Source organism: Podarcis raffonei, chromosome 11, assembly GCF_027172205.1.
Source record: "Podarcis raffonei isolate rPodRaf1 chromosome 11, rPodRaf1.pri, whole genome shotgun sequence".
NCBI lineage: Eukaryota > Metazoa > Chordata > Lepidosauria > Squamata > Lacertidae > Podarcis > Podarcis raffonei.
Window position 1 is genome coordinate 17,487,802 of NC_070612.1, and position 15,974 is coordinate 17,503,775.

Here is a 15,974-nt window from a genome sequence, read left to right on the forward strand (position 1 = left end):
CTCCATTTATTTGCCATTAATTTCCAGTGCATCTAAATAACAGAACAATTTCATGCATGTTTGCTTGGAAGTAAGTTCCTCTCTATTCGGTGAAGCTTACTCTCATGTAAATGTGTTTGGGATTTCAGCCTTAGCCCCCTTGGAATGTGTCAGGAAATTTCTGAGTGCGTGCAAATAGCACCACCAAAATATACACACCTAGGCTTCTCATTGGATAGTCGTATATTATATTAACTGTGTGATTTGTTTGTAGGTATGCACCACTTGGTATCCTGTTTTTGATTGCTGGAAAAATTGTTGAGATGGAAGATATGGGTGTGATCGGAGGACAGCTTGCCATGTATACTGTTACTGTCATCATTGGCTTGCTCATCCATGCTATTGTAGTGCTGCCTTTACTCTACTTCCTCATCACTCGAAAGAACCCTTGGGTCTTCATTGGAGGATTGCTGCAAGCTCTCATCACAGCCCTGGGAACATCTTCAAGGTAGGAATATTCATAGCCAGATCGAGTTTGATTTTGAGTAGAATTTTGAGTTACTGAGTTTGCATATGCATTTAAAAGGTAAAGGGACCCCTGACCGTTAGGTCCAGTCGTGGCCGACTCTGGGGTTGCGGTGCTCATCTCGCTTTAATGGCCAAGGGAGCTGGCCTACACCTTCCAGGTCATGTGGCCAGCATGACTAAGCCGCTTCTGGTGAACCAGAGCAGCGCACGGAAACGCCGTTTACCTTCCCGCTGGAGTGGTACCTATTTATCTACTTGCACTTTGACATGCTTTTGAACTGCTAGGTTGGCAGGAGCAGGGACCGAGCAATGGGAGCTCACCCCGTCGCGGGGATTCAAGCCGCACACCATTTTAATAACTCCACTTTTGCCTTAACCCAGCTCTAGTCATGTTTTACAAAGGAAATTAAACATGACAAGCTGTACCAGTGTATGGACAGGGAACTGCATTTCAATTCACATAACATTTACAGCAGTGCATTGAGTTTAGGCCAGGAGTGGAGAACCTGATGGACTGTAGCGCCCATCAAACCTGACCACTGACTATGCTGGCTTGGGCTAATGGGAGCTGAAGCCCAGCAACATCTGGAGGGCCAGAGATTTCACATTTGGGTGCACATACCAATGGACATCCAATTTACACTCATGGGTCTACTCTGAGATGGACTAGCATTGGATACAGCCCATGGTTCCTGATCCAGTAAGTGAGCATCTGGAGCTACTTTATATCCAGCGCTATCTACTTTGGCACTAGCTTTCCAGATCTAAGGCTTTCAGCTGAAATGACAGGGTGTGAACCAGGACACATCTGCAGGCAACTCATGAGATCCACCACTGAGGTATGGGCTCTACCAATAACACACAGGCACCCAACTATGTATGGAGATGCTCTTAGCTAGATTGGGGCACTGGCACACAGTTGAACATGTGAACTAATTTCATTTAAATAATAATAATTTTTAGGTAATTTGAGGAGACAGGAAATCTCTGTCTGCCGTCCTTGTTCTGGGTGGCTCCATAATGTCAACAATAATGTGTATAGCCATCATCCATATCAATATTACCTGCCTTTTCCGCTGAGTTAATTTTTCTCCATTTCCCCCCCCCCTTTTGGCTTTAGTTCTGCCACCTTGCCGATCACATTTAGGTGTTTGGAAGAGAATAATGGAGTAGATAAACGCATTACAAGATTTGTGCTTCCTGTGGGTGCAACTATTAACATGGATGGTACAGCTTTGTATGAGGCACTGGCTGCAATTTTCATTGCACAGGTTAATAACATGGACCTCAACTTTGGACAGATTATCACAATCAGGTTTGTAAATGTTGCAAAACCTTAGATGTCTGCATTGGCTGCTTTTTGCATCATATGGTAGTGGGAAAGACATGTGATAGGAGCCACAGTATATTTCAGCTGTACCTCATTATGCCCATGATTGAAAACATTGTCATTATGAGTTATCTCCAGGTTCTGTAAATCCACTGAAAGCAATAGGACTTAAATCATCACTTAACATAGTGAAGTAGCTCACTTCTAGGGGGATGGGAACACAATATAGCCCTAGCATGCTAGACTGTGCAAGGAAGAAGAAAGAAAAGGATTGCCATAATGTTGAATAAAATGGGGGTCCTTGAATAACTTAATGATTCAGGCTGAAATTTTATGCACATTTACCTGAGAGCAAGTCCCATTGAACTTACTTCTGAGTAGGCATGCATAGGATTGGGCTATAATTCTCTCCCATTGAAATAGATCCCTTTTTATCAACACAGTTCAGCATACTTCCTTGAGCCTGTTCTGTACTCATTTGAGAAAATCTTCAGTAATTCCTGTAACTTTAGTAATTTTCATAATCAGGGGTAAAGAGTATATGATCATTCCTTGAATATCATCATTATCATCAGATTTAATTGGCCAACCAAATACAGGTTATAGGCAAAAGCAAGCACACATCTCAAAAACATATTATAGCACATAGGTTTAAAGCATTATAATACATATATCTGTTTAATCTGCACTTTGCACCACAAGTGTATTCATGTTTGCTCAGAAGTAAGCCCCAGTGAGTTCAGTGAGACTTGCTGCCAGAAAAGTGTATATAGGATTACTGCACAGTCTTAATCAGCTACAGCAGGGGTGGTGGAGAACCTCCAGTCTGTGGGACAAATCTCGCCATTCCTAACAAACCACACCCATCTGATGTCATATGCAGTATTACATCAGGTGTGGGGTAGCTCTGCATGTGACTACAATGGAACATTTGGGAGCTTGAAGTGAGCTCCTGGTTGTTCCTTTGGAGCTAGGTGTGCCCCAATCAGTCATCAGCCGAGTTTTTCCCCTCCGTTTTATTAGCAGTTTCAATGTAAACCACTTTGTGCTACTAATCCCTGCAGAAAGCAGGCTTGAATTAACCACCGATCAGCTGAGTTCAAAGCCGCAGGAAAGTGCTTTGCCAGCCTTCTGCTCAGTGCAACAACTAGATGGCACCACATCGTGGAGCAGAGAAGTGTCCCTGATGACTGATCTGGCTCAGGTTTTTTGAACTTGTTGCCTTCCAGCTGGCTGTGCTGGCTAGAGAGCCAGTGTGGTGTAGTGGTTAAGAGCGGTAGTCTTGTAATCTGGTGAACCGGGTTTGCTTCCCCGCTCCTCCACATGCAGCTGCTGGGTGACCTTGGGCCAGACATACTTCTTTGAAGTCTCTCAGCCCCACTCACCTCACAGAGTGTTTGTTGTTGGGGAGGAAGGAAAAGGAGAATGTTAGCCGCTTTGAGACTCCTTCGGGTAGTGATAAAGCGGGATATCAAATCCAATCTCCTCTTCTTCTAGATGGGAATTTTAGTCCAAAACATCTGGACAGCACCAGGTTAGGAAAGGCTGATCTGAGTATGTGCAAATTTTTCTCATAAGACATAAAGGAAGGCGGGGAAAACATTTTTGTAAAATGATAGATAGATGATAGATAGATAGATAGATAGATAGATAGATAGATAGATAGATGATAGATAGATAGATAGATAGATAGATAGATAGATAGATAGATGATAGATAGATAGATAGATGATAGATAGATAGATAGATAGATAGATAGATAGATAGATAGATAGATGATGATGATAGATGATAGATAGATAGATAGATAGATAGATAGATAGATAGATGATAGATAGATAAATAGATGATAGATATAGATAGATGATAGATAGATAGATAGATAGATGATAGATAGACAGACAGACAGACAGACAGACGACAGAACAAAAACACAACCTATGTGTGTGTTTAAAAATTAAAAGCTCTGTGTGATTGTTTTGGTGTCTCCTTTCACTGAACAGCATTACGGCTACAGCAGCCAGCATTGGTGCAGCAGGAATTCCTCAGGCTGGCCTCGTCACTATGGTGATCGTATTGACATCTGTTGGTTTGCCTACAGACGATATCACCCTTATCATTGCAGTGGATTGGTTTTTGTGAGTATTTCTGCAGTGTAAAGTGTATTATAAAACGAAGCAGGCTAGTGGGCATTCATGAAAACTGAACTTCCAAGTCATTTTAGTTCATTTCCCCATGAATGTTTTACCAATATTCAGTTGTATTGCATAGGATATAAAAAATGATCATTTTAACTGCAAAGGAAGCCAGCACCGATTAGGATGTTCCCCATGCCCTGAAAGTATTGTGTTTCTCAAATCTCTGCTCACTCAAGAAGCTTTCTGGATGACGTTGTGCCAGAAACATATTTTGTTTCATCTGTCCTACTTCATAGGGTTGTTGTGCTGGGGGAAAAGGATAGCCCCTTCCCACCACTCCATGGGCCACAGGTTAAGAACCTCCGCCTTAGAGGAAAGGATCAGATGGAAGTGTTACAAATAAATTTCTTTATATACAATTGCATGTTTTGTTTTGTTACTTGAATATAAAATTGCAATGTTAAATACACTGCAGATTACATCTTCCTTTCCTAATTTCAGTGAATCAGTGTAATAATGTACTGTGTAATCTATTGGGGCTTTGGAGGGCTGGGACTGCCTAGCTTGTTTAAAATGCAAATTGTTCTATAGGGATCGTCTGCGTACCACCACCAACGTTTTGGGAGACTCTATCGGCGCAGGGATTGTAGAACACTTATCGCGGCATGAGTTGAGGAGCAAGGATGCTGAGATGGGTAACTCTGTGATAGAGGAGAATGAAATGAAGAAGCCTTACCAGCTGATCTCCCAAGAGAACGAGAATGAAAAGCCCTTAGACAGTGAAACCAAGATGTAAGGTAGAGGAACGATACAAAGCACTAGATATGCAGGAAGCGTACACTTCCTCCAATCCTTTCTGTAACTTGTCCGTTTGTTCCTCATCTCTCTATATATATACAAGCAGAGCACTGAAGAAGTTTAGGGCTTAACTAGACATGATGAGAGACGTGAGGTTATATCCAGTGGTGTCACTCAGCTGTTATTAAGGCTTCCATCAGCAGGAAGGGAAGCTATTTTCAGCCATTTCCTCATAGGCCTAGAGCCCCTCTCACACCCTATATCTGCTCCTGAGAGTTGTGGAACCCTCCAGTGCAGCTTCGGGAAGTGGGGGCTACAGTGCTTCCCTCCTCATTTCGCTGATGGAAGCTTCACTGTCAGTTCAGTGACGTTACTGGATAAAACCCATGGTGGCTACATGCAAGGTCTCTTCGCCCCCTTCTCCTTGTGCTTGCATCTAGGTAAGCACAACATGTATTGTGATGTCATCACTGTGTGCATCGCCCTGCATCCAGTCCTGTGTGGCTGGAGGAGGGCAATGCACAGCACAATGACATCATTCCACGTGGTATGTTTCCCTGGATAAAGGTTTCAGGTGGCATGTGGAAGAAGAGGGGAAAGAAGATTGAGTGGCTCCAGCGCCACATCTACTGTAATGTCTAGTTAAGTCCTTGCTGAAATCTATACCCCATTACTTAGTAATGAATGTGTTATATGATTGTATCCCATTAAAATAATAATAAGATGAAATACCAAGCATACAACATTATGATATGATATGATGTGATGTGCTATGGGGATGGGATATATTGTGTAATCAAATTACCAAGAATATTCAAGTGCACATGTTGCATAGTCCTGTAAATGTGATCTCACTTTATGTAAGGTGAAGCAGCAAAGCAGACAAGAAATCTTGAAAAGGGGGGTTGTTTGTTTGTTTGTTTGTTTGTTTGTTTGTTTGTTTGTTTGACTGTTACACATTCTTCACACCAGGAAGGCTGTAATCCTATACACATTTACCTGGGAGTAAGTCCTACTGAATTTAATGGACCTTACTCCTGAGTAGACACATATAAGATTGCATTGTAAATTTACTTTTTACGCTTGATGCTATTCTCCAGAAAAGTGAGTAGCAAATTTTGGTTTCTCTTTTTAAATATATTATTTCCTTATTTTATTGCTATTGGAGCACTAAAAATAGGGATACTGATTTTTGTTTTAAATACATGGACAATATGTCCCACAACTTAGTTACCATCTAAGCAAAAAAGGATGTATCATAGTTTCATTTCTACCTAATGGGATATTTTAGGATCAGGAAAGGCTTCCTGGTACTGTGCACCTTCAAGTCCCATTTAATTCCTAGATCATGAACCTAGAAAAATGCATTTGTGTATGTGTAACATTACCGTTCCTCTTTTGGATTATGGCATTACTACTTAACACAAGTACTGTTACCTATGCGCACTGTCTTTTCAGGATCAGAGATCTAATATACACATGCACTTTGGAACATAAACTCTCTTCATCCCTTCATTGCAGGGGCGGGATATTAAACTGTTGATACCACATCAGTGTGGGCATTTTTGAAATAACCTAGGCGTCCGCCTCCCACCGGACATAATTTTCCAACCACTTACTTAACTCTGAACATTCCATTGATTTAACTAGATCAGGCCTGCCCAAGTTGTGATCCACCCAACTGAATGTAGCCCACCAGTAATCATAGTTCAAGAAACTTCCTGCTGTTGCTGCACACGACAGATCACAGAAACAGGGGGATTATCAAGCATCAGACCGATAGTGAGCTACATTTGGCTTTGTTGTGGGCCATAAATTGTGAAGGCCTGTCCTAGATCTCTAGCTGCTCAGTGAGTTGAGTTTGACATGCATTTTAACTTTCAATGGGAGTTGGGATCCTAAGAGACACTTTATAAAGGCGTATCAGTTTTATACCCACTCAAGTGTGTACTTTAGCTGGTGCTGATAATTCTATTAAAGATCCCTATCCCCTGCCCCCTCAAAAAGAGGTACTTATTAGGATAGTTTAAATCTGTGTGACACGGATACAAACTGCTTATCATCTCACTTCTAACTGCTGTACAGGGTTCCTTAAAGCAGGCCACCTAAAGGTGAAAAGATAGTGGTTTTTGAACACATCTTTGTTGTATTCCAAACCATTTATTTTCAGGGCAGGCACTGTGAGTTCGAGCCACTTCTGCACAGTTAAAATGTTTGCCCGTCTTCACCCTTGCCTATCTACTTTGTGTCAGAGATTTTCCGATGGAAAGAAGCACTTATAGACTAAGAGGTAGAAAGCAGAACGCACAGAGCATCTGACAGGGTTCAGTAACATTTCCACTGTCATATTGGAACTGCAGGGGACAGGAGAATGCTTTCAAACAGGGTGATTTTCCAATTAATTTGGTCTGTTTCATTGTCTTGCTAAACAAAAGAAATTGTTGCCAAATGCATTTTTTCCCAACATTGGGGTTACAAGGGAAGAGGGTTTTTTTTTTCCATTCCACTGCCAAGTTCTCCATACTAGCAACACCCCTGATGTAGGGGGAGTAATAGAATAGTGAAGCTAATGTGGTGCTCAATTACTTTTAGTAGGAAGAATATTAAAAAAAAACAACACAGCAGGATAGCAAATACGTTGAATAAATATTGAAAATATAAGAGAGGATTTTTAAAGAGCAATATTATAAGTCTTCTTCTGGGAGTAAGAGGCAGGGCAGATTTTACACACTGAGGTGAGATCCATATATTATCATTGATTATTTTTCCTGCTCCAATCTTTACTCCCCGATGAAGCCCATTTATGAAAAAGAAAAGAATGATTTATATATATATATTTACATGCATTGCCATAGCAGTCAAACGGGAAAGGTTTATGGATGTGAAACAGGGGTGGTGTGCTGTACTGTAGATATATATACACACACAAACTGGTTGCATAGTCTATGGGGGTTGGGGAATTAATAGTAGTTCTGTGAGGTAGGTACAATATATTTCTTGTGTTACAGCTGCCACTCAACCATTTCAATGTAATTTTTGTCCCTGAGAGTTCATTCATATGGTCACAGATTTTGAAGGCAAAGAACCCTGAGAATTGCAAGACCATCTCAGCTAAATCTCAATAGGCTATGAAGTTAAACTTTGATTTTTTTGTTACCTCGCTTCCCTTCACAAAGTGGCCAGAATTAACCTAACACTGCAGTCTTCCTTAATTTGTATGGGAGAAGGGGGGTTTGAAGCAGTCGTGAAGGTGGTCTGTATAGATACAGATTTGTGAATTAGCTGCAAACTGGGTGTGCAGCTGAGGCTGGATCCTGGAGACCTCCATTGTTATATACACTCTACTGCAATGCACACGTGTGTTTGTGTGCAAAACAGATGAGTTCAAATGTATGTGTAATCATGGCATCAGTATCACGGGGGCGTTGTGAATGCAGAGGTCCTTCCTCACCACAAAATTCCTAGTAGTTTTGCCCCATAAACCATCCTTTCCTCCTTGTCCCATGTTGGATCTGTGCATCTGTAGAAACCAAAAGTATGTTCAGGATAGACTGGCAGATAGTGCATGCTTCCTGCATGCACTTCCATAGGAGTGCAGAAGGTAGCATCAGAAAGCTGGACCATCAGAGAGCAATTCAATATGAGGCTCTTCCCTATGTCAATAGTGCCACTGTTTCCAGAAGTGAGGAGGAGCCTTACTATCAGCTCTTTCCACTTGGCCCAAACCCATCTCATATCCTCTTTTCACTGTACGAAATTGCCTTGCCAAGCTGATAAGCCCATCTGATGAATGGCCCACTGACACCAGTGGTGCAGTTAGGCAATCACTGATCTTATGGGATGTAGTTCTTTAGAAGATAACAGGTTGTATCCAGTAGAGCATGAAGTGAATCGTTCCATCAGCACAAGGATTGACACTTGTGCAATAGAACTTCCTCCCCCCTCCCACCATGCACCCGCTAAATCTGTCCTGGAGGTTTCCCCAACCCTCTGGAGCAGATTTGGGGATGGCAAGGGGTATGCACAGGAGGAGAACATTAGACAAACTCACTGGATCAAGCCAGTGGACCATCTGGTTCTGCATGCTGTTCTCACAGGGGCTACCAGATACCTGTGGGAAGCCTGCAAGTTGGACAGCACTCTGCCCACCTTCAATTCCCAGCAGTTGGAGGAGGGGGAAAGTTCTGTTGCACAAGTGTCAATCCTTACGCTAACAGAACAAGTGCATTGGATGCTGCTCAATGTATACTGCTTCACTTCAGAATGTGGTAAGCCAGCTCAGCTGCATCTGAAAGCCCTCCTGGTGTAGTGGTTAAGAGCAGTGGACTTGTAATCTGGTGAACTGGGTTCGATTCCCCGCTCCTCCACATGCAGCTGCTGGGTGACCTTGGGCTAGTCACACTTCTCTGAAGTCTCTCAGCCCCACTCACCTCACAGAGCGTTTGTTGTGGGGGAGGAAGGGAAAGGAGATGGTTAGCCGCTTTGAGACTCATTCGGGTAGTGATAAAGCGGGATATCAACTCCAAACTCTTCTTCTTCTACTACTTACTCTGCTGAATGGGACCATGGACTTCTCCAAAATCCTGCCCTGACAAAACCACTGACCACCAAGGGTTTTCTGGAATGTAGAGGGGATCTTTGGTTCAAAAATGTGACCTGTGAATAAAACTTGCAGACACACGTACTACAAAATGTGAAGTGGACAAATTCTCAGAATGCTGGACACAGGCGGTCTTTCTTTGGACTGATGAGGCAGGCTCCTTATTCCACAAGTTGCAGATCCTACTCACTTAGCTTGTCCTTGAGCACTTTCCTTATAGAAAGTGGATAGGAGTTAACCCAGTGCATTCAGGAATTGGAGGTGTTTTAAACAATGCAAAGCTCTTGGGTCATCTCTAACTGAATGCAGTAATGGATGCTCCTTTTTATTATATTTCTTACTTGTGCTAACAGAAAGGAAAACTAGATTACAGACAGGCATCTTCTGACATGTAACTAGAGATATTTTTTATAGAAATACTGTATTCAGTATGTGTGTACAAAAGTTAATATTAGATTATATGGAGTAACTTTTTAATTACATTTTTGCTTTTGATTGGATACTATTTTTTTGGAAATACACTGCAAAGAAGATTTCGTGTCAAAGGTTGTCCTTCCGTAACATCACTGTAGGGGGGGAAATGTGTTACAAAGCATGACAGCTTTTAAAATATTTTTTACACTAACTTTGTTTCTTACAGAAATCAGGTACCATAGAACAATCTCTATTCCCTGCCCACTCTGGGTTGGCAGCTGGGTGCACCCAGTGTGGCTTGAGAAATATTACTTTGTAGATGTATTTTCAATAAAAAAAATAGTTTTACATTTTTATTTTTGAACTGTGTGGTGTTTTGCCTTCCAGAGAATAACGGGACTCTTCGCATTGTTGTGCATAAATTAATTCCAGTTCTTCTTCTTCTTCTTTTTAAGTCAAACAGTAGTGAACAAGCAGTGTGTTCTGGTTTATTTATTGATTTATTTAGTACTGGGACCACCTGAGAAGGTGCTTTCCCCAGCCACGTAACAGGAAAACAGTCCACATCTGATAATATGAAATGGCACAAGTTCAGAACAATTAATATTCCATACCAACTTGGGAGAATGTTTACAGCCCAATCCCAACTAGATTCTGCCTAGTGATACTGGATATTCAACCTATATTAATCTGCAGAAGAGTATTCCACAAAGGTGCATTGTTGAAGAGCAAGGAGTATTGTGGATGTATAAGGTTAAGATGCCATTTTGTGAACTGCCACTGTGATGCCATCATGCTTCTGGATCATGATATTGCCAGTATCTGACTCAAGGCACACTACAGGAATATCTGTTGGATCAGATGTCAACTTGGCTGTTTGCTGGGATAGAACAGATATCACACCTGCATGTTCATCTGAGAGGGTACCACGACAGGTGGTTCAGGTTTAGGCCCCGTGAATCAGTGCACAGGGTTCCTGCAATGGAGGGGTTATTCATTGTGATTTCTAAATGATGCTCCAACACCCCCTCCATTTTGCTGAGCACCACCTCCCAGTTCTTCTATTGAAGTTAATCTTAGACTTATCAGGATGTTAGGCGCCAAGATGGAAAATGAGGTGTAATGTTGCCACATATCTTATTTTCTCTAAACAAGTCTTGTATACCATGTAGCAGGAAAGAGGGACCTTTTTGGCTCCACAGGCCAGATCTTTATCTGGCTCCACCCCTACAGGCCAACTTTGACAGGTGGCTGGGAGAACCCAACTGTCAATCAGATGGTGTCATTATGACATCATAAAATTGATGTCATGATTCCCAAGCACCTAGGACAGGGGCAGGGAAAAAAAGCCCGCTTTTTGCAGACATCCGCTCTGAGAGAACATCCCCTGTTTATGGCATTGCCCCCACAGCCCTGTAAAACATGACCATTTTTGTTGAGGGTGGGGCTTTTAACTATAGTGCAGAAATATATCCCATCAGACACAGGTGGTATTGAAATAAAAGTTTTCAATTGAAGTCTCTTTCCATAGTGTCTGTCCTTAACTAATATGGCCACTCTTATTTAGCCACATTAATGATTCTCACCTTTCATGCGAGTGCTTTAGCAGGCAACCAGAGAGGAACAGAGAGCAATGTTGTCTCTGCAGAACTGGCTGCTCTTGCCACCACACAAACTGATCTGGCAAACCAAGCCTCGCCTAACATAAACTTAATGTAAAACTACACTTATGCAAGTAGAATAGCACATCAAACTATCATAGAATTGATGAGCTGGATTCCTGAGGTGGAACGTGGGAGACTCCAGATACCACTCAAACTTGACATATGTTGTGAATGCATCACATGAGAATGGCAGATAACATGAGGTGAGTGTAATGTTTCAGCTCAGCATAATTTCCAAGTACTCGCATTTTGAGATCATGGGTCGACTCACTGGACTTCACCTACAACTGGAGATGTATATCCCACACCTGGGAACCCTGGTTGTTATACAAAGCTCGTTGCATGGAACTACAGCTGGACTGGGGCCATATTTTAAATGCAAAAGACATTAAGTTGGCTGGTACAAGGCATAGATTCTGTATGTTAAAACCTTAATTTTATTAATGTTGAAGATATACTGCTCTCCGTGCTATTAAAATGTTTGGGGGCGTTGGGGAAGCATTTTCAGTCCAAGGGCTGCAACTCTTTGGGCTCAACCTTCTGGACTGCACGCCAGAGGCAAAAATGAGCAGAACTGATTTGACTTTTACCTTGTATACTAGGCTACATTCCACCCATGCAGAAGCCAGCAGTCTCTACACACATACATACACCTCCATCCAGGCAAGAAAGAGGCATTATTATAAATTAATGCCATGTTCTATTCAGGCAAAAAAACAGTTGAATAGTGTGTGGAGCAGAACCATGGGGTGTGGGGTGGGTGGGTGTGGGGGGTGGGGGTGGCCTGCGGGGCGGGGGGCCCAGGAAGATGACATGGCTTGAGAAGAAGCTTGAGGGCTGGATACAGAGGCTGGGAGGGTTGCATTCAGCCTGTGGACCAGAGGTTCATCACCCTTGAACTAAACCTTGGAGAATCATATGACAGCTTTGCTGACACTGGGCTGTAGACATCAGCCATCGTTAATAGTTATATATAATTTGTTAATAGTTATATATAATTATCTGTTTTTGTGTTTGTAACCTGAAACAAGAAAAGTGCACTCTCTCACTTGGACTAATTAAATTATGGTTCATGATGACAACCAACAAGAGAGAGAAGGTGGGATATGTCAGCTCTCCCTCCCTAATATATGTGGAGCCCTTGAATTGCTTACCAGCATTCTGTTGTACTGCTATATATCATATTTTGACAACTCTGTAAAAGAAATTTTCTTCACAGTCTATATAACCCATCATATAGTGACAGTAAATTTCAGGAGTAGCCTTTTTACCAGGTCTGTTTCCATATAATAAGAGAGCACATGTTTTGTGCTTGTTAAGAACATAAGAGAAGCCCTGCTGAATTGAACCAAACACATATCTAGGTCAACATTCTGTTTCCCCCAGTGGCCAACCAGATGCCATTGGGACGCTTACTCAGAAGTAAGTCTCACTAGTCCAATGGGACTTGTTCTCAAGTTAGTAAACATGCAGAGGACTGGGATGCATGTAGTGATGGGTGAATCCCACAGTTCACTTCAGAATTGGATCATCAGTTGTGTGCATCATGCGAGAGCCTACAAGAAAGTTACCTCCCTCCCAAGAGTGCTGAACTGACACGTAGTATTGGTTGTAACTTATCATTTCTGTAAAGTTAATCTATTTTTTGCCCAAGTCATGGACACTAATCACAGCTCAGAACAGAAGAAGAGCCTGCTGGATCAGACCAACAGGTCTTCTGGTTCAGCATCTTGCTCTCATGGTGGGCCACCTGTGGGAAGCTTGCAAGGAGGACCTAACAGAGCTCAGACAGAACCACATGTGCAAAATCTTGTTTTTCCATTCCAATATACTGAAGTATTGTGGAGGACATGGTGCTACAGGAGCACCGCCAGCAGCCGAATTTTGTACAGCAAACTTGATGATGATTAACCTTGCTAGCATCAGTTGCTCAACATGTTTCCATCCAGTTCCATTTTCTTGTGTTAGAGTTCAAGCTATTCTTACTTCTTCAGATAAATCTCAGCAAGGTATCTTTGGACAAAAGACAGTATTCAAGGGCTTGCCTAAATTATCGTTTAAATGTGTTGTATAAAATTGGGTTAGCTCTGATGTGCACTTTTTTAATTGGTTCATTCCCACTACATGGAAGGGTTTTGCCTATTAAATTGTCGAATGCATAAATCACTTGTGGCAGGCGGAAACCCCCTGGCTGCCTTGTCATGGCTTTGTTTTGTTTTGTTTTTTGGATAAGGTTCAAAAAAAGATATCAAATTCAGATTCCTGAATGCTAACTGCAGATGCAGACAAGCAACAACGTCTTCACAAGAAATTGTACCCCAGAAAAGCCCTTTGTTTAAAAGAGCAGCTACAATTCTACAGATGTGTGTTCAGCCAACTAAAGAACAACAAAAAGGAGGAAAGTCTTCGTTCAAAGCCAACAGTGCTTTCGGTGGCCATCAATCTCTGCTCTCTTCCAGACGACCTGTGTTTTGAGCATTCAGCCTGACTTGCTCGCACAAAGCTGGCACAGGGGTTAGACTGTGTGTGGTCTTTAGTGAACGTTCATTTGCATTTGCTTGCAGAAAAGTTGTACAACAATGAGCATTCATCCTTAGCTCTTTGTGCAATGTTTATACACCTTCCCACTATTCATTCAGCCCAAGATTTCCAGTGCATTTCCCCATCACTTTCCTAACTGCAAAAAGTCCATTTTTAAGAAATGGATTTGTTGCACTAGAGCAAAAGTAACAAACGTGATGCCCTCCAGATGCTGTTGGACTCCAATGCCTACCAGCCCCAGCTAGCATGGTCAGCGGTCAGAGAAGTAATCCAACAATATCTGGAGGGCACCCTGTTGCACGTGAGCAACAGGGCATATTAATCCAATTTAATTGGGCAGTTCGAATCCCCGCGATGGGGTGAGCTCCCGTTGCTCGGTCCCTGCTCCTGCCAACCTAGCAGTTCGAAAGTATGTCAAAGTGCAAGTAGATAAATAGGTACCACTCCGGCAGGAAGGTAAACGGTGTTTTCATGCGCTGCTCTGGTTCTCCAGAAGCGGCTTAGTCATGCTGGCCACATGACCTGAAAGCTGTACGCCGGCTCCCTTGGCCAATAAAGCGAGATGAGCGCCGCAACCCCAGAGTCGATCACGACTGGACCTAATGGTCAGGGGCCCCTTTACCTTTAAATGCCCGGAAAGGTGTTGGAAACTCTCCTGCATAATACTGATAGTCTATAAGTGACCTTATACTTATACCACAGACTTTACCTACCTGATGCCTTCCAGATGTTTTGAATTACAGACTCCCCTCAGCACCAGCCAGCATGGAATCAGGTTGATAAAGCTACCATACAATATATGTTTAATTTTTCTCTAAGAACACTATTTTCAGTTATATTGACTGATTGATAGGATTTATATTCCCCTTTTCAACTAAGACAGGTTCCCAAAGCAATGAAAATTACATTTGCTATGTAACTGACAAGAGCACTTCCTTGTCAGAAAACGGAATTCATATGGATGGTTTGAATTAAACTGGAAGCAAGTTTATTGGTGACACACAAACACACCTGAACATAGAGCTCCCCATCATTTAGTTATTTATTTTATTGTATTATTTTTTACCCTGATCTTCCTCTGAAGAGCTTTCCAAGCAGCTTATGGTATAGTTCCAAAGTGGGCTATCTGGAGTACCCCCTATCAGGGATAAGAAAGCTGTAGCCCATCAGATGTTGCTAGACTCCAACTTACATCAGTCCCAGTCAGCATGACCAGTGATCAGGGATGTCCGATAACATTAGAAGGGCCACAGATTCTCCACCTCTAAGGTAGGTAGATGCCTAGACCTGCTTAAGTTAACAGTCGAACATCATCATGTGACTTCAGAGGATTTGATGGAGAAAATGGGTGGCACACTTCCACTTCTGAAAATATACATTTGCTAAAACCTAATGGATAGGGTTTGGCTTACATGAACTATGTGTCAAAATGTGGGATGTTAATAAGAAAGCAAATAAATAAATAAATAAATAAATACATGAGCATGAGCTTACCTCGCCTACTGAACTTTAAGTAACTTTAAAAATCCGTTGTGTGCCATATACCAGGGCAGACTATCTGTCCATTTAGCTTAGGATTTTGACTAGCAGCAACTCTGTGGAGTCTCAGGAAGAAGCTTTTTCTTAATACCTTCTACCTGTTTCCTTTTTCCTCCTTAAGTGCCAGGGATTCCAAAGCTGGGAGATTTTGCATTCATTGCATTTGCTCTACCACTAATCTTCAGTCCTTCCCTTTCGCTGGATACAGCATGAACTTTTTTTAAAATGTCCCTCCTTTCCCAGAGTGCATACATGCAACTAAGCTGAGCCCCAGCAGTGCAAGTATACCTCCAATCTATTACTTGTGGATGTGGTAGCATGCCTATTGTCATTAACAGGAAATTTGTAGGGGTCTGGCGTAAAGCATGAAGGCTGGGTCATGCTTTGGCTGATTCCTGGGGTGTGGAAGACATAGTTAATGCTGTGGGCTAATTCACAAAAAC

General features: G+C 42.2%; 1 protein-coding gene and 1 pseudogene across 1 annotated transcript in view; one reads left to right on the plus strand and one right to left on the minus strand.

The window, feature by feature from the left end:
• SLC1A3 (solute carrier family 1 member 3) overlaps positions 1-5,454 on the plus strand; it is a 35,892-nt gene extending 30,438 nt beyond the window's left edge. Inside the window, exons 7-10 of the mRNA XM_053408428.1 lie at positions 254-487; positions 1,628-1,822; positions 3,841-3,975; positions 4,567-5,454. Coding sequence (XP_053264403.1) covers positions 254-487; positions 1,628-1,822; positions 3,841-3,975; positions 4,567-4,771 — 769 coding nt within the window. The 3' untranslated portion in view covers positions 4,772-5,454. The remainder of the gene's footprint in view (positions 1-253; positions 488-1,627; positions 1,823-3,840; positions 3,976-4,566) is intronic.
• A 4,766-nt stretch (positions 5,455-10,220) lies between these two features.
• Positions 10,221-11,247, minus strand: LOC128423350 (ragulator complex protein LAMTOR5-like; annotated as a pseudogene).
• Between the last annotated feature and the right edge of the window lie 4,727 nt (positions 11,248-15,974).